Source organism: Balearica regulorum, chromosome 2, assembly GCF_011004875.1.
Source record: "Balearica regulorum gibbericeps isolate bBalReg1 chromosome 2, bBalReg1.pri, whole genome shotgun sequence".
NCBI classification, from domain to species: Eukaryota; Metazoa; Chordata; class Aves; order Gruiformes; family Gruidae; genus Balearica; species Balearica regulorum.
Genome location: NC_046185.1, coordinates 114,602,252 through 114,626,241, shown reverse-complemented (window position 1 = coordinate 114,626,241; position 23,990 = coordinate 114,602,252). Strand labels below are relative to the sequence as shown.

At 35.5% G+C, this 23,990-nt stretch overlaps 1 protein-coding gene across 5 annotated transcripts in view; it reads right to left on the bottom strand.

Annotated features, from left to right (window-relative positions):
- BBS9 (Bardet-Biedl syndrome 9) overlaps positions 1-23,990 on the bottom strand; it is a 309,029-nt gene that overhangs the window by 258,508 nt on the left and 26,531 nt on the right. For all 5 annotated transcript variants that reach the window (XM_075745399.1, XM_075745396.1, XM_075745398.1 and 2 more), the window contains exons 6-9: positions 18,383-18,557; positions 14,942-15,026; positions 12,987-13,170; positions 11,844-11,973 (exon numbers count right to left, since the gene is read on the bottom strand). In XM_075745399.1, the coding sequence (XP_075601514.1) occupies positions 11,844-11,973; positions 12,987-13,170; positions 14,942-15,026; positions 18,383-18,557 (574 nt within the window). The remainder of the gene's footprint in view (positions 1-11,843; positions 11,974-12,986; positions 13,171-14,941; positions 15,027-18,382; positions 18,558-23,990) is intronic.

Sequence of the window (23,990 nt, the reverse complement as noted above, 5' to 3'; positions counted from 1 at the left end):
TGCGCTCAATCATTTTGAAACCAAGTCTCTCCTCATTTTATCATTGTCTGAAGTAATTATATGCAAAAGCATAACCAGAATGGCACTTTTTAGTTTAGTGCCTTTGAAAACCCAAGTTTCACTACCATTTCAATGTCATTTTAGCTGTAAGTGTATGAAGTATTTGATAAAACACTGAAGGAAGATCAGACTAGGATTAATAAACTATAAGAATTTTCTAATGTGAACTAATAGGAGTAAAAGTCAAAAGCCCATCTTACTCTTAGTAAACACAGACTCCAAAATCAGACCAGCTGAATATTTAAAGTATACCTGGTGCGACTCAGTGCCAGCTACCACTGATTTTTAACTGGTTTTGGATATCTGTGGAGCACACTCAGGCTCCTTTGAAAGCTCCTTCCTCATTAAAAAAATCTTTGTTCAACTTCACATCAAAAAAAATACTTGTATGTGTAAGACTTCCCCATTAATCTATTACACATGAAAACAGATAATCTGTTTGTTCTCGGAAGCTAAAATTTTTTTAAGGCTATTTATGTTATGTATTTAATGCATTTTGCACACTCTGCAGAGAGCATGCAAACATATAATGTAAATATAGTGTTCAATTATAATTCTTTAACAATATGTAATTACATTGAATATCACTAAGTGGTAAATAATTTGTGCTGTTGCTTTACAGAAAAGCATTCTTCATCTTTCTGATTTGTGTGATTGCTGATCTTAACAGAATACCAGACATAAATCTAGTTAAAATAATTTTGAAATACATGGAAGAGGAAGAGGGAAATGAGACATGATTTCATCTTGATAACCAGTGGAAAAGCAGTTAAAAAAGCGAAGTTATGACTAGAACAACAGGCCAACACCTATCCCCTCTTATAAGCACTGAAATCCACTGAGACTCAAAATTGAATAAAACCAGAATCTGGCCAGTGTTACCATTTTGAATGCCTGAAGGATTCTCCAGCTTCCAGGTCTTATACAGTACTTTCACCCTCTACTTGGGAGTGAAGACATTTTCACTAGCACCTTTCCGTGGTGACACCACACAGCAAAACAGCAAACTAGTGCCTTACTGCACAACAAATTCAGACAAGTCTTTAGCTTGCGCAGTTTTCTCTCTGAAAGAAACTCTTTGTCTAAAAGGCCAGACGCCATCCAGCGACCAAATAAAAAGGAGCATCTTCCACCAAACAACAAAATGAAAAAAAGCAATGGAAATTAATTGTTTTTACTTTTACTGTCAAGTTAAAAACAAACACTACTCCCTGAAGTTTGGGTCAGGGGTCTTTTCTGCCAGACCACTACTGCCACCTGCGGGGCAGCACAAGGCTTGTGAGGGCAAGCTAAGCACAGCTTTCACTCAGGAGAGCCCTAAAAGCTACCATATCCCATTAAATGAAGCAGAGTTTGGTTTTTTGGTGGGTTTTTTTTTAAACAGGGTTAGTATAATAGCTTGACAGTTCAAATGTAAGGGAATCTTAACAGGTTAAGATTTAGCAGTGCATGCAGAGGGGCAGACATTCATGCACAACATCATCTGGTTCCTTGAGGCAGGGAAAACACATACTGGTATAGGCAGGCTAGACACGTGATTTAAGCTCACACTAGAAATTACATATAAAATTAATTTTTATCTGAAGGATTAATCAATTTAATTTTCTTGTTGTTTTAAATATAAAATGAAAACTATGTCAAAAGCAGTGAAGGTTTTATTAGAAGGTAAAACTAGCCAGCTATACAAAATGCAGATTTAAATTAAAATTAGTATTTGTCACAAAGTAGAATAAAACCAGTATATTCAGAGTGATGATGCAGGCCTCCAGAAACGCATGTTCTTGCTTTAGGAAAAAGGAAAGGGGAAGGGGAAGGGAAAAGGAAAAGGAAAAAAAAGGAAAAGGAACTCTGAAGTATAAAATATTCAAGGAAAAGTTTGTAACTTCCACATTGCTTTTCCTATTATCACAGTTCCACATCTAAGACACTTAGTAACATTATCTGAATTGAAAATAAATGTGAGGACTGCTAAGAAAACCTGATTACTTTAAATAAGAGTGCAGCCTCCAAATCAGAGCTCCAAATAATAACAGAAATTGTATTGTGATTTCATTTATGACAGTACCAGTGTTAGCTGTAAGAAAGAAATTAAGGTCAACTGTGATACACCTAAAACATGCCCATGATTCATTCCTTCTTAGAGCTACATAAAGAAATACATATTTCTTCATTTGCAACTCCTTTGCCTGAAGTCTAAAATCTGTTTCAAGACCAGACTCCCTCACTGGCAGACAGGTATATAGGAGCTTCCAAAGGCTCAAAGGCTATACCAAAAGGTAGCAGCTATAGCATAGTAAATATAGGATCTGGAGGGCCTCAAAAATTTATCCTGCATCTAAACCTTCTCTTCTCTCACTTCAAGACAGTGGTTAGAGTCCATTTCACTCCAGGCAAGGCTGGAGAGGTCCCTAGCATCTCTGCTTCCAAAAATAGAGAGATGCAAGGTGCTATACTGATAAAATCTACAATCTAGTAAATTTATTGTTTTAGATAAAGGTTATTAACTATTGGCTTCATACAAGCTAATATTAGACTGTACATGAGCAAAATTAGACTACCCACAAACTACACAGAGGCTAACAAGAATAACCATGATGTGTCTTTACCACAGATTTATTTTGAAAATATTGAATAATTACATAAATTTAAAAACATTTAACTTTAATTTCCATCTCTTTCTCCTCACAGTTTGACAGTGATGTTCCTGAAAGCTTCAAAATTCACCACCATTTCAGGCAGGAAAAAGTGCATATGCTATTATTTTTAGCAATACTTATCATTGTCCCTTTACCCTGTCTTGTAAAGAGCAAAGGTGCTCTTTAAAAGCATCTCCAGCACTTTGCACTGCTAGCTGGCTCATCTTCATAGCTTAACATAAATGTCTCACGTTCTGGTCCTCGCATGAAAAAAATTTCGTTCATATTAATAGCATAATAATCAAGACCTTCAAAATCAACAGCCTTAGACTGTTCATAATAACTGTTTTTCAAACAAGATGTCCAGCACTTCCATGGGCACGGCAAGTGTCACAATACATCCATAAACTCCAGCCTACTGCTCAGTACTCAACTCCAAGACTGAGTTCAGAACCCAATACAGTTGTATTCTACTCTGCCACAACATGAACAGGCGCAGAGAAATTGCAGGTTAGCCAAAAAAAACCCATGCTATTGCTTTAAAAGCAAGTATTCTATTTTAAATACGAGAGGGGGAGTTAGTTGCCTTCTTGTGCTTGAGCAGTTAGATTTTCCACTTTTAAGGCTTTCCCTAGAACCATGAGGGTAGGAATATTTTTAAGTGTTATTCTAAAGTAAGCTGAAACCCTTACAAAACCATATGACTGTAAAAAGTAGGCTTTTTTAAAAAGCAAATAAGTGACATGCAATAAAATTAGGAGAACTGGCAATATGAAAGCCCAGTCATGAATCACAGTATATGCTGGACATAGTATTTGACACATCTGTCTTTTGCAGGATCAGAATCCTACAAACGTAAACGAAATTCAATCACATTCATGTTTTGTGGCTAAGCTCTACACATGAAAATTATCTCTTCAAAAGACCTTTAAAAAGGGGTAATATTTTGTACTGCCATCTCTTGACAATCCCGTGGCAATTTAGTGATGAAAAACAAATGCAATCTTTTCTTTTTTTCCCTTAAAAACATTTCTTTAAAATGCATTTGTGTTTAAGTAGAAAGGTTCTAGAATCCTCTGCATTTAACTTCTCAGATCAGGCAACATCCTTACAGAACACTCAAATAAAAAATTATATATATACATGTATATAACTGAACAGTTCATACTGTGCGTCATAACTGGCATTGCTTCTATTACAGTACTACTATACAGAAAAAGGAAAAATCTTTCAACAAACTATAAAGTTTGATTCCTGCAGTTTTCTTTCCATAAAACTGTGCAATAAGTGCTAAGTTTTGCTGGTTTTATATGTAAGTTTTGCCATTTTTATATGGTGATTCTTTAACAGTTTTGGTAGCTGTGGTGATGTCAGTTATAATAAGGAAGAACAGATGGGCTGGAATGAAGAACAAAGTATTTTCAAGCATCTGGATAACTAAAAAATTCAATGAGAGGGGTTTTATTTTGACTCCACCCACTATTACCCTATATGTGATTGCACTTTTACACCTTATATACTTCATTCAACTACAATATTTCTTCATATTTTTTCCCATTAAATTTAGTTCCTGTTGCCTTTCTACTGTTTGGAGAGCCCAGCTACACAAAGTACATTCATCTAACCACCCAATGTACTATGATTCTGTGCCAGAGAACAAGTTTTAATTTCAAGTTCATATTTGGACCAGACCAATATTTTCTCACTTGCAAATTGATTGCAGATTTTAATTTTCTTTAAAAAATATTGGAAGCTATAATTTCATAAAGAACATTTTCAACCAATGGCTACACACCAGAATTCTGAACTCCAAACTTTTGATTCGTGTACCTCATTTAAATTAATCTGATCAGTCTGTTGGGCTACATACAAGTTCAAATCTGGGAATTAATCCTGTGTCAAAACAAACACTTTAAACACTAGCTTATGCTCTCTTCTTTATGGACACAGGTTGCTGAATCAGATTTGATATATAAACTTACTCAGATAAAAACGATATGAAGTTACAAGTATGTTAACTATGTTAGGCTCAAAGCTATTACTCATATACAGAAGACAAGTCTTGGTTGTATGAAGACAGTCTTCAGGGACTTTATACCTCATTAGACAAATTAGTATACAAACCACACAGTTCTTACTAGTCATCCTAATATTACGAAATACTAACAAATCAGAAAATCCAAAAGGAGTATTGTATTAAACCTTTTCTAGAAGGCAAAAAAGTTATTCTCTCTATGGATGCATGCTCCAATAACTGTAAAATTCTTAATTGTCTGGTGTTGGGGTAAAGATGGTGTTGTTTTAAAATGCAATAAACACAATAAATGTCTCTCTTAGTATTGTGTTCCCCTTCAAAACTCAAACTGATTAGCAATCCTGAAGTGCAGCAACACATGGCACTGGAGATGGTGTAGGGACAATCTCGACTGGTCAATCACCAATACTTCTCAGCCTTGCAGTCAAGCTGCAGACTAATGGAGAGAGATTGGACAGGAACAGAGTACTGGAATACACAGTAGACTAAGCCATAAAAACCACCCAACCCTTCCTCATGTATTGTTGAACCTAGGGTTAAAGCATCATGGATTTTTTTGCAGGCATTCATTGTTGCACATATGGTCCTCAAATAGCCAAGGCCAACAACAACACTGTCTGTTCAAAAGTGGCACATGAGACTATCAAGCCAAAAAACCTTATCAAGACTTTGATCTGTAAGTATCCTTAAGTGGTCATCTCTGGTTATAAAGAATGAATGCCACATGCCTGTAGTAGTATACGGCAACACAGAAAAGTCAAAGACAGGTAGCAAGAAATCACTACCTTCAAGCAAAACAGGCTGGAAATCACTAGATAACTAAACAACGCTGTACAGATCTTTTTACACTACTCATCTGTTACGCATGTTACGCATGCTTTTATTAGAAAAGATGCAAGAAAAAAGGAGAGAGGCAACTAGAAGTAAAATAACAACTCAGCACTTAGCAAGACAATATTGCTTCAGAAGTCACTGTCTCCAAAATTAACTTCTAAGTATGTAAAAATATTGTAAAACACCCTCTTGTGATGCACCTGTGTAAGCATAATATGAGTGGGGATTTTCCAAAAGATAGGAAAGTGCAGTAGCCATGGCTATCAGCACCACATGGGACCATCCAAATATTCAAATACTAATTAACATGATTAGACAGAAAACTAATTTTCAGTATCTTCATTAGTCAAATAGTCTGTGCTTCTTTATCATTTCTGCAAGGGGAAGAAGGACTCATACAAGAACAACATTAGAAATTTTAGACCTACTTTATTTTGTCTTACAAGTAGTAAGAAAATTGGACACTACTATAGCATCTTAAGTCAGTAACTTTGAAGTGATTTAGTAATCTGCACTATTTCCTGCATCTCAGCCTACACAATGCAACTTTGAATTTATTAAGTCTCTAATTCAGTAAAATCTATAATCAAATACATAACAGCGTAAGTCAAAACATAAACACCAATAGCCTATAGGTAGCTGGTTTTAATAGATGGCTGATAAATACATTACTATGTGATACAGTCTTAATGGGCTAGTGGTTCACAAAGTCCATGTCAGGAGTTCAGGCGTTACCCCTGTAGTCAAGCCTGCAGTGATCATACATGGAGAAGCAACAACAAAAAAATTACCTAAGTAAATTTCAAATACCACAGTCAGTTGTAGCACTAGCAATTAGCAGAAAATAAAATCACTTTTTGATTGCAAACCGAGCAAAACAGAATCAGTGGTGAAGACATGGAGCCCTCTGACATTTTTATGGGATCATTCCTCAGAATAAACCTAGGCAGACTTGAAGTTCATAAAGAGTTGAAGCATGGATAAAGCTTACTAAGTAGCCCTGCTTTGCCATCTTGAACATATAAAGTCTACTTTTATTTCCTGGCTTTTCAACAGTTCCTTTTGTTTAAAAAAGAAAATTAATTTTTCCCCCCATCTCAGATAACGAAAATCTATTTACTAGCTTAACTCAAGCTAAAAAGTTGGGTTCTGGAAATTTAATATTTTAAGAAACTCAGAAATTCTTATTCTTTAAAGGTAATAAATTACTCTGCACAAAAAACCCCTTTCCAGACTGCTTTATATTTCCTCTTCAGAAAACATGCTGTTCCATTACCAAGTAAAATGATATTTATCGGTCAAATGAATGAAAGTGAAATCAAATATTCTAGTAACTTTCACCAACTTGTCCATACCTGTCAACCCCTTGTAATAAAAGGAACTTCACATTTTACACGGCATACACGTCATTTTGTGGGTTATTTGCTTCCAGAATCTTTCTTCCATGAAGAACAGTCCTTCTGCTCACAGATATAGTAGTACATATATATGCTCACAAAATAAAGTTGGTTCCCATATTCTAATTCCTAGATGTAGCTCCTAAAAGCAAGAGGCACCACATATGCAAAGCATCCAATTACCTATAGACAAGCACTACAGGTGGCTCTAAAGTTTTTTCTTTTGGGTGTTTCTAATCAAATTCCAATGTGGCTGAAGGTGAAAATACGCTTCATTTAAACATGAAGTTCACTGATAAACTGGTGCCTAAACTAGTAAGAATCCCCAATAGATTAGATAGAGAGGGAAGAAGTATCCTTCCCACAGCACATCCCCTAAACCCTAAGAGAAGGCTGGTTTACTGTTAGAACTGTGCCTGCTGACAAATTCCACGTGAAATCAACATTTTTTGCTATGTAGTTACCACCAGACTTCATCTCTTGAAGGACAGCTGAAAGTACAAAGAACCAAAACGATGGACATCATGAAATACTGACTTGGAAAAAAAGAGGTATTTGAGGAAGTTTGCAGTCTCTTCCAGTTTAAAAGAAAAAAGTCAGGCTACTGTTTAGCACTCACAGGCTTATCAGATGTAACTTGAAGGCTGCATACAAACAAAACCAAGTAGTAAAATTAAGACTATTGAACTTCAAAAATGTTCAGAAGAAACAAAGTCCCTGATTTAAAAGCTTCATGACTTCCTATTGCAAAAACAGGTTTGTAACTTGGAAGCGACCAAAACAGTCCTGAGACTAGATCCAAGCTATAACGCTCTATCTACGTGGTTTTAACTCAACCCATAGTGGCATTTCAGATGTTTGCGATGGAAACATCCCTGAGGCTAGCAACACCAGCTATTTTGTTTCAGACTGAATGCACCTAAACATAATGTTCTAGTTTCAGGCAACTAATCTAGTTTAGTGCAACCAATCAGCCACTAAAACATGGTACTCTTAGGAACAGGTTTGTCAAGTCAGTTATTGTCCAATAAACAGAAAAATAGTTGTCTAAGTATTTTAATCTACTGCAAGGACCTTTTATGGTCAAGCATGTGGAGACAGGATAATTCAAGCACAGAAAACCAAATACGACTTGTGATAGGCCCTTAGAAAGTTACTTTCTGCTACTTACTGAGCAAGTTATTTCAGGTGATTCAGACAAAACATAACCCACCTTTTTGGTGGGGGGGCATTAAGTCACTTGCCTTTACAGGCTCAAATCCCTGCCAACAGGAAAAAAAATTACTTTCATATGAGATGTTTTAACTAACAGGAACTCTATGTAGGAACCACATTCCTGTGGGCTTGCTCCCCACACAATTACCTGAATTATGAGGGGGGGGGGAGAAAGAGAAAAAAATCTAACAACTCAAGAAGCATCAAAAAGTGACAAATTCATAGAATTGATAATCTATGAAGCTAAGAGATACTGCTCATTAAATTTCCTTTGCAAAGGAGATGTGTAGGTGCAAGGAAGGTCTTAGAAAAGAGGTCTCTAGTGAAACAGAAAAATGGAAACTAATGGGCAAGAAAAAAGGGAATGGACTTTGAAGTCAATGATAAGAAGATATTGATATAATTAAGGTGGATATCAAGCAAATGCTGCTGCTCACAATTACCATTTCAACACTGAAAATATGAGGGGAGTAGAAATTCTTGTAAGTCCTTTGTGTAACTTTCCAGATTTCAGCTGTTCTAACTGCAACATATGGACAGTTTCTCTTCAAACCATTATGGAAGGGTGGGAGGTTTTTGTTGGTTTTGGGGGGGTTGGGGTTTTTTAATCAACTCAGGCAGAACACCTAAGCCATTTTGTTCAAGAGTCTCAGCTTCAGTGAGAATGCTTTTGCACAGCAATACCTTTAAGGATGACAACACAGAACATGCAAAAAAATGTAACTGTCTAAGCAGGCTTATCAATGAGAACATGAATTTGTGCTGAAACAAATTCCTAAGTAGTTTAAATTAATCCAGATTGTCAATGTAAGTGGTTATACCTCTGAAGCAATCCAGGCAGCATGTAGGAGTCCCCTTGACATTGAAACAATGTCATAAACAGTTAGTAACTACTATATAGTAACAGAACCAGAATATAAACTTCTAACAAAATAAAGAACAAACTTCTATAAGAATGATTAGAAATGAACTTCAAGTTCGTGATCATAGTTATAGAGATCTTCAGGTAAAACCCAGACTAAAAGATAAACTCTCAAATTTTTGCCCATAGTTCAAGTTTCTGATCACAAGCTTTTATAGTAAATTTTCAATTTCCTGAAAGAGAACACTCAAGTTTTAACAGAAGGCAGAAAAGTGTAGTTCAACAGCTTAAAAATACATCAGTTTTAGAGTGCAGACACCTCACTAAAAATGTTTTAAGTAATCACTTATCTTTGATTCTATTTTCCTTGCACGTTTCTAAAAATGTGATGGAAATCAAGCAGTTTCTGCTGGAATTTAATCCCAAATGTTGTACTTTGTTATGATCATTATTTACATACTGGTATTGCAACACAGAAATACTGCATTTCACATTATTGTATTGAAAAATCAGTTCATACAGAATAAGGAGGGGCACACGCTAGAAACACAAGTTACTTAGCTGGAATTCTGCAAAGCACTTAAACAGTTGATCTTAGAAATAGACTAGCAAGATTACAGGATAAAGTACGTGACTGCCTTTATGAGGCAATCGCTACCCCTGCCTCAAGGGGATTTACATAAAATAGCTTCCAATAATGCTTCTCTTATCCAGCAAGCCAGAGCCACACACTAGAAGTAATAGACATTACACCAAGAAGAAAATACAGATGAACATACACGATCTTTAGAGACAACTGCTTTCAGAACGCTCCATTTACTTTGTAAGTATTATTGCAATAAAAATGGAAAGGATATGAAAAGTAATTAATTGACATATGTCATATTTAAGATACTTCAATCTCTCAGCAGTGTAGGATTAACAACTCTATGCTTATTAAAGTACTTAATATTATTTATGTTACAGTAGTGCCCAGAGGCCCTAACTGAGACTGAGGCCTCTCTTGAGTGGAGTATTAAAAAATCATTATCACATTGAGTCAAAGAATTCACTTTCAAATTATTTTTAAAAAATATTATTTTGCTTAAGCCAAATTACTACCTCTATAAGCTTTACTACAGTTTTTGCAGTTTAGCTCATCTTTATTTTTAATGTCAGAAACAATAAAAAGCATACTGCATATTTTTAAACAGAAAGCCAGAAGAAGCCTAGCGATGAAACAGGATGCCCTAGACTTCTCCTCAGTACCTGTATAAAGAAGTTGGTATAACTAGACTGCTGTCTCTCCACCCTTTACAGAACAAAACTCAAAGCAAACCCTAGCATTAGTACATCTGTGGGAATTCTGTATCCAACTAGCAAAATGATCTGGGACAAATTAGTAGGCCCTCAAAATTCTCACCAAGATCAAACCACTGAGTGTTAAATTTCACATGGAACAGGCAGAATCTGCATAAACTTCTTAGAGGCATTATTGAAACAGATGGTTCAATAATATGAGTTTCCAAACCAATAATTGTATATACAATTATGTATATATATATGTGTGTATACAAATAAAATCTGCTGTTGTAAAAATAACTGCCTTTTTCAAATTTTTTTCTGACACAAATATTTTTTCCAAACTTCAAAAGCTGTACTGTCATATCCTGCATAATTAACTTTTGGTTTATATTAACTGGTCCACTGAGACTATTCGTTATATTTTACTTGTAAGACCTGTTGGATGAAAGCCAGCACAACTCTCTCCAGAGAGTCTAAAAAAATTAATTATAAATTATTTTTTTAAATATTTTATGTATTTATTATTATTATTAAACTTTTTATTAATTTATTTTTATTTATTTTTAATTATAACTTTTTTTTAAAAATCATTAGGTAACCATTGATTACAAAACATCCCTCAGATTACTCTGCATAAGTCTGTAAAGCTAGTTAGTCAGAAGTTGCATTTTCATCTGTTATGAGGTAAAACACACAACTGATGATCAAGTATTCAACAATCTAATGTACATTGGCACAGCAGCCACAAGCCTGCTGGGGATCAGAAGTAATCTAGCTGACAAGGACACTCCTACTGCATCCCCTATGGTCACAGGCACTGGGCAGCCAGCACCTCCCCCAGCTCTGGTGGCACACAATACAGGCATAAGATGGCTTGTAAAAACACTAGATGACCTTTTCTGTAGTTTGCTTAGTTCAGTGACAGACTCAGCAGAAGTTACCAATATGTCATAATTTCTCTACACTTGATACCCCACCCAATCAGTTTTTCCCTGACCTGGCTTATGTGTATTTACAAATGGTTTTGGTCTGTTGCAGTGCAATGCTGAACAATTTTAATGGTTCCTTAATTTCTACAGTTTAACATTGAAGTTGAATAATCTGTTCCAACATCATCTCTGGAATTCATACGCTCTTAAATGCTTAATGAAGAACAGATTTTTAGTGAGATTCCCTATTTTCCTGTCTCAGGGAAGGATCTTACCAGATTGCAAAGCTTCGCTTTTCATTCTTTTAAAGGAGAAACTACTCCACCGGAGGTATGAGACCTAGGTTCTACCTTCACTCAAGAAAAACAGAAAATCTAAAGCCCAGTACAGCAATTCTAGTATTCTTCCAGAAATAACAGTATGCCCATTAATGAAATGAATATTTTACAAAACAGAAAAAAACACTTTGAATTTTCCTTTTACAAGTCACTTTATTTGTTACGTACCTCAGAACTATTTGTTAGGATCTACAAAGCAAATTTCACAACCGGAAATGAATCTGAAAAAAGTAAACTTTAACAAGTTACTTACTGTAAATTCGCTACTTTTACTGATACAGGAATGTGAGGAAGTTGAGTGGCCCATTTCAGTGTAACATCTTGATAAACATTCAACATTTTACTATGGTTTCCAACTAAAGTGTTTATTGTTCCTTCTTTCACTGTTAAAGATATAAAAACAGTTTTAGGATGAAAGATTTTCAAAAGACAGTACTTTTCTTTGAGGCTTGTATCATGATACTATTTTTTCTTTTCCTTTTAAGCCATTACTTGTTATAAATTAATTTAGTATAATTAAAGTGTCAAAAGTTATGAAAGTGACATTGACAATAACCAAGGATGTATGTGATTAATTATGGATACCAATTTCAGTTGCATACTACACAACACATGCCACAAATTTCCAAGGTTCTAGCCAGCCATGTTTGGTAATTTAAAACAGACTCCTAATTGCCATGTTAGCGTGCCAGGATAGATATGACAAAATACAGATTGGTTAAATATCAGCTACTTATAACTCTTTATTAATTCACTGACCTATGAATACTGATTAAAGGTGGATGCATTTATAAGTTTTATTTATAGTATAATTTAAACCAGAAAGTATAAAATGTGAAGGTTGTTTAGATCATATTTATAACATCTAAAATGATATTTTAAGTCTAAAATAAGTCATAGTGTCAAAAATTTATCAGATTGGTTTTGAAACATTAATATAGAATAGGTATTAAGAATCTGTAGTTCTACAGTGGCATCCAACCAAGTTGCTTCTGTAATAACTTAGCTTCATCTCCTAAGAATAAACTATATTTGATTTTTTTAACTATCAGTAAGTGACAGAAGGTCCTCAAACACTAGTTTACTCTTCCAAAATCTATCATTCTTCCATGTTTGTTGCTTTCGTAGCCTGGGCAAACTTACTCAAACACTAGACAAGTACCTCAATTTGGTGATGAGAAAATAGCTGTTTAGATTCTAAAAATTATGACAGTTCACACTAAGTAACATTTGAAAATAAACCTCCTTCATCCAGAAAGAGAGCTCCGATTCCACAGATTTTCTACAAATCAACAGCTTATTCAGAAAAATGTATTTATTCGGGGGGGGGGGGGGGGGGAATCTTAGCTGCAAAAGTAACCAAGCTAAAGTTAAGTTGAATTTTCCTTTTACAAACCTGAACAATAAGGAATGAAGCAACTCGGACTGTAATCAAGCTTTTTCATGAATCGAATTTGCCCATTATCCTTAAGGCAAAAGAAGTTTCTCTCACCAAGCACAAAAACAGAAGAAACTGCCTGATTAAAGGAGACAACGCATATATCCAGTGCTTGCTCTCCGATGTTTAAAACCCAATCCACCTTCAAAAGAAAAAAACATGCTCCAGAGATCAGCTGACAGCCGCATATTAAAGACAAAACTTATAGAGAAGGCTTAGAACTCATCAAGTTACATGAATATCATTAACATGGATAGAAAAGCAAAATCAAGGTCTCTTTTTGAATAAGAAAATATTAGTTATCCTCTTATTTTGAAGGCAGTTGGTGACTTTTCTTATTGCGAGTAAAGCAGGAAAAACATGTCCCACTTTTTGAAATAATTGTGAATTGATGGCTATGCAGTTCATTCAAGTATATTTAAATTTTAAAATACACAACCCATTCAAAATAAAAATACTTTATAGTCCAACTATTAAATCCAAGAACACAGTATTAGAATAATTTCAATTTGCCTCTGTACATGTCCTTAGATATTAAGGGCAAGGTCAGACAGCAAAAGAGGATCACTTACTCTACCAATACATGTAAAATGGAAAAATAGACAAAGTTTTAGGTGTGTAAGCCAATATTCATGCTTGCAGTCACTAATGTACACCCTTGAATCTGAAGAACGTTTGTGTATATGATAGCTTGTCTACTTTTCCAACTACATACATTGATATAATAAACAACTACTTATAAATCCCACCTTGCCTTAAGTCTTTAAACAATACTACTGCTTATTGATATATTTCATTGGTTTGTTATTTCAGCTCCTCTGAGAAATTTCAACTAATTCACACATGCAAAAATTGCTTTTGACTGCTGCCAAGCTGATTAAACAGAAATTCAGAATTTCTTTAGTCAAAAAATATCAAAGTTCAACTGTCAACACTTCCTATATGAACGGTATCAATCATTTTGCCTAAAGAACACAGAATATGTTAGTAAACATACTGGCATATCTGATATATGAAGCTGGAAGTCTCATTTTAAAAGTCAAAAGGGAAAAAAAATGCCAGGTTTATTACATTCATCTCCATGTATGCTTCTCATTTTAGATTAAAAAAAAAGTATTTAATTTGCAGCATATCTGATGAAGCTTGCAAATTTCTTATTTAAAAACTATGTTTTGTCCTAATTCAAAATGTATGATTCTGACTGATGGACAGTTTGAAAAAATTGTACAATTAGCCACTGGAAGAAAGAAGCTCTCCCAATATTTTACTCTCACCTGAAATATGCTGAATCTAGCATTTTACACAGTATATTTACCAGACAAGCAATTCTACTGCAGGACTACAGAGAATTAAATTCTCTTCCTCTTAACAGGAGGCAGCTCAATCATTAAACAACTTAGTCACAGGGATCTCCTGAAGACCACTGAATCTACAGGTTTTTGACAAAAACAGTCCAGGATATTGACTATTTATGGAAACATTTTTTACTGCTTAGTTTTCTTTAAGTACAAAGGATTCCCCAAGTAGAATTAGGTTAATTTTGTAAGTCCAATACAAAGACACAGACTTAAATTAAAAAAACGAGCAATATTTCAGGTGTACCTATTTATCCATTTTACTACAGTTTAAGTTCTGTATTACAAAGGCTGCCATAGAAATAGTTATTTCCAGTACACAGTTGGTTGGGTTTTTTTCCTCTGCTTAGAACAACAGTGAGTTTCAAGGCCCAACCTTAAACAACTGAGGCCCAAAGAAATCTTAATAGAAATCTACTGGAGTCTTTCCATTGCCTTTAATGGCAATTGGATCAGGTCCTTTGTCAGCAGACAGTGTTTCCATTCGTTACTTAGCATTGGTCTTTTTAACATGTATGCAGTGTACCATACAGGTTATGTAAAATAAACAGGTTTTACCACAAGTCTTTTTCCAGAACTAAGTTTTTGCTGTTCTGTTTCTTGTCTTTCATCAGCATCTGTCGCAAATGCCAACACTTGGTATCTGTTATAGGAAGTTTCAAAAAGTTAAAAAAAAATCTTTGTAGTTAATACTCTTACATTAAGTAAAAAATAAAATGTAATTATCATATTATGAGTATACACATACATGGTAAAAGCACAGTCTAAAAGGATTGTTAGAAAGCCTTCTGCAACACATCCATCATCAGCAAAGATGTTAAATATCACAGTAGGATAACAGCTAAGTGAAAAGGCAGAATTTAAAACAAACATTTCTATTCAGATTTTATTTGATGTTAAAAATAAATTCAACAGCTAAATATATTAGACAATAGAATCTAGACCACAAAGAAGACAGAAGCAAGAAACCAGCATATCTTCAAATTGTGAAATTAGGATTCTAATAAAAAATAAACTTTTTCACTCTTACTAAGCTTTAAAAAAAACCTCCTAAACTACCCTAAAATACAATCTGCTATATCTAATAGTTGCACTCTCAAGCACATCCATTAAGTAAACTAAGTGGTTCCAATCCAAGAGATAACAGTAAACTGGCACCAGTAGGTGGCACATCTAGCAAAAGATGGGATGTTTGGCGTTGTTTTTATTATTTTGTAACTGCCAACCAACCATACTAAGAAAAATTGGCAATGAAGACATTAGAACAAAAGATACCAACTGCCATAAAAGTTCTACACATCTATTGTCCTCATTTACACCTATGCAATCCTTAATGTTCAAACTGTGTTTTCATTGACTCCTGTGTAACTATTTCTTTCTTGAATTGGTGCTAACTTAGTGAACAACCCTGTTTCTAATGTACGCACATTAGGTAATCAGGAAAATACTGAACTTTCCTACAAAAGTGAAATTAAAAAAAAAACCCACAAACAAAAAACTTATCCAAAAAGATAGCATTCAATTCTGGAAGTCATGGAGTGCCGTCAGCTCCTAAGCTCAAACCAACACAATTCTGAATGTTCCTATTCAAGTCTAAAAGTACATATTTTTCTATATTGTCAAAGTTACCAATTTAAAACAATGACACCAGCAGGCCTCACATTTCAGATGCATGTACTGTGGTGCTTGCTACTGGAGAATTTTAGTTTCTAAAATTATCTTACAGAAGTACACTATGTACTTGGAGTAAGAAATGTAATTGCTTAAGGTGAATGCTATGACCTAGTTAAAAATACTTAAACAAGCTGCTTTTAGTACAATTACCATGTCTTTAAGTGTCCTCTATATCAACAACTTCACTTCCCTTCTTCAGTTTAACACATTTATAAGAGAGGTTGCAGATTCTGACCAAATAAAACTTTCTCTTTTCACCATATCTTATTGACAGTCTTGGCTAGAACATCATCATTTTATTAACTAATCAAAGACTAATACACAGTTTTGAAACCATATTCCCATTGAATATCAATATGTATTGTTGTTTAAGTACCAACTACTTGTATGCAAGTCTTTCATCACCAAAAACTCAAGCCACAACACAAACTTTCAATTCAGCTATCACATCAAGTATACAACCATTTAAATAACAGGCATTTTGGTTTTAGATCTTGAAAGAATTCAGAATTGACACAGGAAATGTTCCTTTCAAATGAAGGCATTGGTTTGTATGAGCTATAGAAAGATTGATAATTTGAAATATGACAACTTGTTCTGCTAAAAACACAAGATAGAACTGCTGTATTTTTCATTTACTATAATAAGAAAAAAACAGGTTTAATTCAACCATAAAAATAACCTCTTCTCTCCTTAGCATGCCTATTTCCTTCATTTTAGAAGGATTACCTAACTCTATTCTAATGTCCTAATAGTTCATACACACACTAGAGCTTAGTACCACAGTGTCTTAACACTTGGCACTAAAGACCAATAACTAGTATCCAAGTCAAGAATTCCTTCAAAACTACACCTTCCTACAATAAAGGCAACATACTTGTGAATCAGTGACAGCCTGAGGGAAAATTTTAGCCACATTTGTTGTAGAAGTCAAGAATCTAAATGTAATGAAAATACATGAGATTCTAATTTGAAAGAAAAAGTATTTATTTATTCCTTACTCTGCTGGTTTGGGCTGGGATAGAATTAATTTTCTTCATCTTAGCTGGTATGGTGCTGTGTGGTGCTTAGTTGCCGGCTGGAGTTAAACCACGACACTTAGCAATATTATTAAATTTTATTCTAAGTTGTTCTGAGTTGTGGATTCAGCAAAGCATCTTCCTTAGCCAGGCTGTCTAGCACCTGCATCAAAAAAGTTTTCCCTAATGCACCTCAAAAACCTTCCAGATTGCTAAAGTCCATTATGTTGCCCTCCCAGCAGACATTAGTCCTCCATGAGAACAAGAGCCTGCAACTGGGAAACTTCTTGTTTAAAACAGGCTTCGTAGCAGATATCCATCACAACATCCCCTTCCTCAAGCATCCATCTGATTCCAAACAGATGGAGGCTTGATAAACTCTCAGCATGCTGGTTCCGTAAGAGAGGCCCATGTATACAAGCTGCTCCTCTACGGTGAACACAAATCCCCTCTTGTCTGTCTTTTCTTCCTGAAGAGCCCAGAGTCATCAATTACAGCACCTTAGTCATGCAAGCTACCCTGTCACGTCTCTAACTGCACACACAACTTCTAGTTCCTCCTCTTTGTTGCCAAGGCTGTAGGTGTTTGTAAATATGCACTTAATATGGGCCCTCACTCATCCCACTTTCTCTAAGGTATTATGAAAGCAGTCCCCTTTGTACATTTGACCCTTATAGGCTACATCATCACTTACATGCTGGATTTAGCACCTATCAGTGCTAGACCTCAGTCTAGCAGTCAAGGAGGTTAAGAAGCCTCCTCTGCCACTTTGTGAGGTGGATTCCGTCTCTCCCCACCAGCACTCATTCCTTTGAGAAGATCCTATGACCACAAAAGCCAAACCTCTGTCTCAGATCTCTTCTGAAAACTGAACAGATTCATCAGCCTAACAATGATTTGCATCAACATAAAATCCCATTGAAACAACTGGAAGGAACATCTTGCTTAAGCAGTATAGTGCAGACAACACTGAAAACACGAATTACGCTGAACTGAAGCAGGGAAAAACCTGGCACTTGCAGGACAACATGATGTGACTTGGTAAGATAGTAAACTTAACACATTTCTACAAATAAAATAGGACTATAAAGTCCTCAAGACACACAGTATGCTTTCTTCTATGACTGTACAGAGACAGTAAGCACTCAACAACATACAACACTTCATTTTTCTTCTTTCCTGCAACTACCTATCACCTGCTTTGGGATACAAATAGTAAAGGCAATAAAAATTAGACATGATTAGTTGTTCACATACTAAATGATAGCACCAAAATACACTATAATTACTGAACATGAACACATACTTGTAACTCTCAACCTGTCGACAAGACGACACTGTAATGAAAGAATCTGTTCGAGCACTGTAAGTCAAGGGACCAGGCAGAAGAAAACCAGGTAAAAAACGGCCAAAAGCATAGCTTTCCTGTTCAAACAACATGAGCATCCCATCCATGGACTGTATGCATATCAAATCTCGACCTAAGGAAAGCAAAAGAAAGAAATACAAAGGAAACAAAGCAATGTTATTTATACAGTTAGTAAATGAAAATTGCACTCATAACCAATCATAACAAAAACAAGATTCATTGTAATTTATGTGACTGTTTACTATGAGGAAGAACACTAAATATTCCAACCTCAATAAAAGCTTACTTACTAAAATAAACAAACTAGATTTTGGGGGGAATAACATTCAGAACATATTAAGAGCAAAAAGAGTTAGATATTTTATTTCAAACTAAAATTTCTAAAGATGTAACTATTCTTTAAACTGAAATTGTAAATCTTTCAATACTGCCAAGATCCCAAATTATTCTGGTTCTTAAATGGCTTTACACCTTAGAAGCAGTCATAACAACTGTGGTTTAAAAATAACCTATTCTAGTCTTTCAAGTCTACTTAAGCTAGATAACAGAAAATCCTACAAATATGTATTGTTGTGAAAATAGTACAATGGCAACGTTTTCCAGACTTTGCATTCACATTTTCTGTCTTCAAGGAAAGAAATAACAAAACAGGCCCACTCAGTGTTACCAACAAGACTTTAAAAAAAATCGAATAAAAAATTCAGCTTCGACTAAATTGCTTCAAGCGTCATCCATTATTCAGCAGTCTCAAGACATGACTTAAGACATGACTTGTCATGCCTCAAGTGCACCAATCTAAATTCAAAGTCTCATTTTGAAGACTTCTGAGATCAGAAGGTGATTATGCAATTTGCATTTCATATGCAAGGGTAACAAACAATGTTTTGCATGCATTCAAAGAGAGCTATACCAGTAAGACTAACACCTTTTGCAGCTGATAGAAGTATCTCTCCTGAATTCAGAGATAAGCCCCTATCTTGCAAACACAACATGGAATACTTGTCATTCAAAATGTCTCCATTAAAATACTCTGTTGTGTCTCAGGAATTATTCTATATGCATGGAGGACCCAAACAAATTGTCTGTTCACTAAGCTCCATCCTCAATCCTTTAAGAACCATTGTCTAACATAGGAAGGCAAAGCAATACAAAAATAGACTAAAACTTCATTCTTACATTTAGAGAAAGGTAACAAAGGTCAGAGAGATATTCAGTACCTGAAAAAGCAACAAATGCAAAATACAGTGCAAAACATTTTTCATCTCCACTGTGATTCTTCATTGAAACTAACTGCTTAAAAATAAATAGTAGTGTAATAGGTCAGCAGTACATGATGTTACTTGTCTTTATGATTAAAACATACCAGAAAAATTTAGCTTAGGGTAGAAACAGAAAAAAAAATGAAAAGAAGGTAAAGCAGCTGGGTTCTTTCCACTTGCCCTCCCTCATTCCTTTTTCAGATTTTCCCATTTTTTAAAAATCAAGTTCTCCTATCCTTCTTGCCAAATTCTGCACATAATTCACTACATGTTCTATAAACCCTGATGGAAATATCAACCATTGATAGGAACGACATTTGAAAGTGTAATTGATGTTGTTCATTTGGTAGAGGCAAAGTTGAATCTCTCAGTCTCTAGTGAAAAAAGTCAAAATACTTCAATCCTTCACACCAATGATTATATAGATAGAACTGCAAAACAATTTCAACAGTGTAATTTCAGGAACACTGATGGCATTTCAAGCACTTAATCACAACACCTGTTTCTTCCCTTATGTTCTACATAGACCTTTTCTGAAAACCTTAAAGGTCATTCTTATTTAACAGAGTTGTTGGTTTTGTTTGTTTGAAAACTCCTAAAGTGCATGCACACTTTTTGAGAGATAACACTGACAATATCAAACACTTAAATTTTGCTTTACCAAGATAATAATAGCATTTCAAATTGACAAATTCATATTAAAATCAGAAAAGAATATTCAACATTAGAAAAATCCCTTATTCCTTATTAAACATGAGAGAAGTATTCCATTAATCAAGAATCCTAGGTGGCTACAAAAAGAAACTTAGATGAGAAACAATGAAAACTCATCTTCCTAAGCTAAAAAATGTCAGGATCTGTAGTAATAAACTACCCTGTTATACAAAAGCAATTCAATGTAGAAATCATTAAAGCACTGTTCAAAAGTAGTCAGACTGAGATTTTGCCTGATACTAAAGTCAAACCAATATATCTTTGGGGTTTTTTTCTACTACTGCAAGTGAGAAAATTTAAATATATCATCTTTACAGCAGCTCATTACCCCAGTGACCACTTGTCACTAGCAACTTCAATTTGATGATTTAAGTCTCAAAAGTTTCATCTATAACATTCTGAAGTTTGCACCACTATACTGGAAACTTGAAACATTTCAAATGTTTCCTCTTCTACATTCTTTAATCTTCAGATTAACGTCATACATCCTTCCAGGAAATGTAAACTCTTTACCTCTGTTAACAGCACAAGTCAATGAAGAAATGTTTCCTGTGACTAAATGCAATCATTTTTGAAAGAAATATGGGTGCGACATAGATCTCCAAAAGCGTTTTCCAAACAGACCAACTGTTTTAGAACTAACATTTTCCTAGGATTTTCAACACAGACATTTTAAATTATAAAGCTGGGTCTAGGGCTTCTGTTCAATCTCAGAATTTATTGTTTATAAAATTAGAAACATATCTTACAGTATACAAACACATTAGATATGCATATATAAACACACCTCTTAAATGGGCATAACTAGTATGTTTCCTCTAAAATTATTTGTATAAAGCAGCTTTGTCAAGTCTTTAAGAATCATTTACCCTCTTAAATATTCTTCACAGGACAGATTCCAGAATTGTTTGACTTATTCCTAACTCATAGCTGACTTTCTGCACCTGACATACATGGTATTCAAGAGGTTACAGTGACTACTAATCATAATCAGAATGAACATTTGGTTTGCTGCTTTATATATAAGTACCTTATATGTTTCAATGAAAAAATAAAGCAAGATACATATGTGAATTTGAAAGTTATTAAATATTAAGGTTCCTACAATTCTGAATGTCCTGCTTTTCATCACTAACAATTGACTATTATTAGGTAAATGAAGAAAAAGAACATATTCATAAAAGAATTGTAGCAACTATATAAGTTCAAAGAGTATCCCTTGAAGCATGCTAAGGCTGCAAGTGGACAAATAAGCAAAACCAATCTAATGCTTTGCTACTGCTGCCAGGAGCAGTCCTGCTTACCTCCTTCCCTCTGGGCCCCCAGCTCCCCTTTCCTCAGGTCACATAGTTTATCCCCACTCCCAAAGCCAGATTTGGTGTTTATCTGATGGCTGTTAAGCTGATAGAAGGACACCATCCTGAACTGGTAATTTTTTTAAAAAGTTTCAGATGAGTGAATCATCCTCCCACGTAAGTAACTCCATACAAGCTTAGCAACTGACAGGAGTAACCTGGAAATTATCAAGTGTGACATGGCTCTGGGGGTGATGGTTAAGGGTATTGAGGATCCAGGTAGTTTTCCTCCTTGATCCTGCTGAGGAAGGGGAAGGGCATGAGGAAGACTGGATGTATCCTATGGGCCAACAATTGATTGCGCTGCAGGTATCCACAGCAGAGCTTCAGTTTATAACCATGTGACCCCCTTTGAGGATTGACAGCTGTTTGGAAGAGACAGGATCTCCTGATAAAATCCAGCAAAAGTATCTTTGCCAACAGGCTTGCCAATTAAGAGCAACTTTAAACTAGGAACGACAGGGGAGGGAGAGATTTTACAACAATCGAGGGAATGGTAGATGGGGTAGGCAAGCAAAAGGCCCCAGGATTATGTGAACCAAAGGGACATAACAATGAACAAAACAAGGCTGAAATGGAATCACCTCAAGCACAGGAATCCAACTAAGGAAGTGCCCATGGAACAGCTCTTATGGAAAAAGCTCTCATGGCCTTTTTGAGTACTGTGGAGGCATTTCAGAGAGGCAATGTACACAGTACAGGGACAAACAGGAGGAACTGAAAGTATGTGTGCAGTTATAAGGCTATAAAACCTCATTGGGATCACAGAGACATAATGGGCTACCTCACACGATTGGAGTGCTAAGATGCACTTTAGAAAGGGCAGGCCAGGATGGTAATGAGTTCCCTTTTTAGCAAGAGAGCACCTGGAATGCATGGAGTGCTGCCTGGGGGACAGGTGATGAGCCAGTCAAGAACTTATGGGTCAGGATTATTGAGCAGACCAATATGAGAGTCTGCCATAGGCCACCTGATCAGGAAGATGTAGATGAGGCACTCTTCAGATAACTGGCAGAAGCCTCACATTTGGTGGCTCTGGTTCTCACGGGGAACTTGAACCACCCAGATATCCGTAAGAAAGACAACAGCAGGGCACAAGAAATCTAGGACATTTCTGTAACACATTGACAAAAACTTCCCAACTCAGGTGACTGATGAGCCAAACAGGAGATAAAAATAAAGAGTTGGAAGCAGGGGCAAGTGACCTAGGAGGAATATAGGGGATACTGTGTAATCATTCAGGGATGGGGTTCACAAAGCAATAGCCCAGCTGAGTTGAATCTGGCAAGGGATGGGGAGAGCAACAAAAAAGGATTCCATAAATCCACAGACATCCAAACAAAGACTAGGAAAAATGTGGGACCGCTGCTCAGTGGAGCAGGAGCCATAGTGACAAAGGAGACAGAAAAGTCAAGGAGCTGGATGCTTTCTTTGCCTCCATCTTTACTATTAAGACAGATCTTGAGGAATCTCAGGCCCCTGAGACCAAAGGCAAAGTCTGAGCAAAAGAAGACTTACCCCCAGTGGAAAGGCGTCTGGTTAGAGAACATTTAAACAAAGTAAACTTAAGTTCATAAAGCTTGATGTGATGCACCCTCAAGTGCTGAAGGAGCTGGCTGATGTCATTGCAATGTCACTCAATTAGCTTTGAAAGCTCACAGCAATCAGAAGTGGGATTGGACTAGATGAAGTCAAGAGAAGAATAATTCAAATAAAGGCATTCGAAGAAGGCATTCTTTCATCTCCAATCTACTCCACGGCACTACAGTAGATATCTGTTCCTCTAGGCTGTGAAATTTCAAAGGATTTAGTCCTATCACATACTCCTCATCAGCAAACAGTGCAAACCATTAGAGAAACTTGAGACGTTTTGCACTTGTATGCTATCCATGTTAATGATACCAGCTTCCACTTTCCAACAGTTGCTGACATTATTATCACACTGCTGATACAGTCCAGAAAAAGTATCAGATAGCCATCTTATAAAATTATGAATAACCACTAAATGTACTCTGAGAAACGTGTACAAACACTGATAACTAGTAAGAGGTGCTAGTCCACTGGTTGCCACCATAGTCTCTTAGGTATAGTTATCTTAAAGTATAGTTATTGGATTCGAGAAATAGGTAGCGGCATTTTTATTTGGCTTGCAAGAAAACAGTGCTTCATAATCCAGGTGTCCATGTGACCATAGTTATTCTACATCTGTTACCTCAA